The sequence below is a fragment of the Puma concolor genome, chromosome D4, assembly GCF_028749965.1.
Source record: "Puma concolor isolate L17-30 chromosome D4, mPumCon1.1.hap2, whole genome shotgun sequence".
In the NCBI taxonomy this organism is placed as follows: Eukaryota; Metazoa; Chordata; class Mammalia; order Carnivora; family Felidae; genus Puma; species Puma concolor.
In genome coordinates, this window is record NC_141679.1 from 82,665,144 (window position 1) to 82,667,239 (window position 2,096).

The following is a 2,096-nucleotide window of genomic DNA, read 5'->3' on the forward strand; positions in this document are numbered from 1 at the left end:
GTAGGAGAGACTCCTAATGAGAGGACCTAATTCATGGAAACCCCTTGTATGAAAGCATCCTGATTCAAGGTGGAACTCAGCAGCCTCTTGCCCTGGGACATGAAGGAAAAAAGAGGATAAGGAGTTGTTCAGGAAACCACCTAAGAAGAATATAGTTTTAAATTTTTTGAGAAGAACTCACACACATTAGGCTACCTAGAAGTTCCTAAGAAGCATGGGACACACTTTTAGTTTCTCGTTGGGAAAGCAACTGGAATTTTCTTTATTTTTTCCTTGTTGGATTTTACTCTCTATCTCAGTAGTTTCTTAAAGTAAATGTGTTTTGAAATTCTAACAAAAGCAGAGAGATTATTTTTCTAGGCTGTGGATTAGGGAAGAAGCTGAATTGATGAAATTGCCTTTTACATCTCTCCAACTGCTTCTCCATACCCTGTCCAGGAAGGCACAGACATGGAGACCAAGAACTACAGCAGTGATTCAAGATTTATCCTCCTGGGCCTCTCTTCCAACCCTCAGCTACAGAAACCTCTCTTTGCCATCTTCCTCATCATGTACCTGGTCACCGTGCTGGGCAATGTACTCATCATCCTGGCCATCCACTCAGACCCCCGACTCCATACCCCCATGTACTTTTTCCTCAGCAACCTGTCCTTCATGGATATCTGCTTCACAACTGTCACTGTGCCCAAGATGCTGGTGAATTTACTGTCAGAGACAAAGGCGATCTCCTTCGTGGGATGCCTGGTCCAGATGTACTTCTTCATGGCCTGTGGGAACACTGACAGTTACCTGCTGGCCTCCATGGCCATAGACCGGCTGGTAGCCATCTGCCACCCCTTCCATTACAATAGGGTTATGAACCCACGGCGCTGCCTCCTCATGCTGCTGGGTTCTTGCACCATCTCCCACCTGCACTCCCTGCTCCGTGTGCTACTCATGTCCCGCCTGTCCTTCTGTGCCTCCCATGTCATTAAGCACTTTTTTTGTGACACCCAGCCTGTGCTAAAGCTATCCTGCTCTGACACGTCCTCCAGCCAGATTGTGGTCATGACCGAGACCCTGGCTGTCATTGCGACCCCCTTTCTGTGCATTCTCTTCTCCTACCTGCGAATCATTGTCACCGTGCTCAGAATTCCCTCTGCAGCCGGCAAGTGGAAGGCCTTCTCTACTTGTAGCTCCCACCTCACAATAGTGGCGTTGTTCTATGGGAGTATCACCTATGTGTATTTCAGGCCCCTGTCCATGTACTCAGTGGTGAAAGACCGGGTAGCCACAGTCATGTACACAGTAGTGACACCCATGCTGAACCCCTTCATCTACAGCCTGAGGAACAAAGATATGAAGAGGGGTTTGAGGAAATTAAGGGACAGAATTCACTCATCGAAAGAAAAAATTGATGGAATGTCTTAATTGGGAGATGACCCAAGAAATGATCATGTTATCTTTCCCTCCTACCCATCTTTTCACATGACACACTAAGAGGTCATTTAAAGTAGTGTTGAGAGGCACCTGGGTGGCTCAGTCCGTTGAGCATCCAACTTCGGCTCAGGTCATGATCTCGCAGTTTGTGGGTTTGAGCCCCACGTCCGGCTGTGTGCTGACAGCTCAGAGCCTGGAGCCTGCTTCAGATTCTATGTCTCCCTCACTCTCTGCCACCCACCTCACACTCTGTCTCTCTCTCCTTCAAAAGTAAACAAACATTAAAAAACATTTTTTTTTAAATAATAAGGTAGTGTTGAAAAGAAATAAGAGCCCTGACTGGGAAGCTAGAATACTTAGTTTCTATCAAAAACCTTGACCAAATACATGTACAATCCAGGACAAGTGCCGCTAGGAACCCACATTTCAGGAAAGCTATTTCTGCCCCCTATATAAATAAAGTTATCTTGAAGTACAATAAAGCATCTTCCAATCCCTCCTCTATGGACTTGACTTTGGCTAATACTCAAGAAATTACAAAGTCCTATTCATTTTGAGAATAAGAAGTTACATGAATTCGGTAGGGAATTTGGAATGACTTCTTAGAATAACAACTTGAGACTGTCCTTAAGGATGTCCTTAAGGATTGACAGAGCAAGTTCAATAGAGCTGTTCTG

At 45.4% G+C, this 2,096-nt stretch overlaps 1 protein-coding gene across 1 annotated transcript; it reads left to right on the plus strand.

The window, feature by feature from the left end:
* The first annotated feature begins 435 nt into the window (after nucleotides 1–435).
* LOC147575046 (olfactory receptor 1L4-like) lies at nucleotides 436–1,410 on the plus strand. Its single transcript, XM_086683952.1, has one exon. It carries the CDS (start codon nucleotides 451–453, stop codon nucleotides 1,408–1,410), a length of 960 nt encoding a protein of 319 aa, XP_086540078.1. The 5' UTR covers nucleotides 436–450.
* The last annotated feature ends 686 nt before the right edge of the window (nucleotides 1,411–2,096 follow it).

Coding starts and splice junctions, on each gene's coding strand:
- LOC147575046 (XM_086683952.1), top strand. CDS start 451: ATGGAGACCAAGAACTACAGCAGTGATTCAAGATTTATCCTCCTGGGC.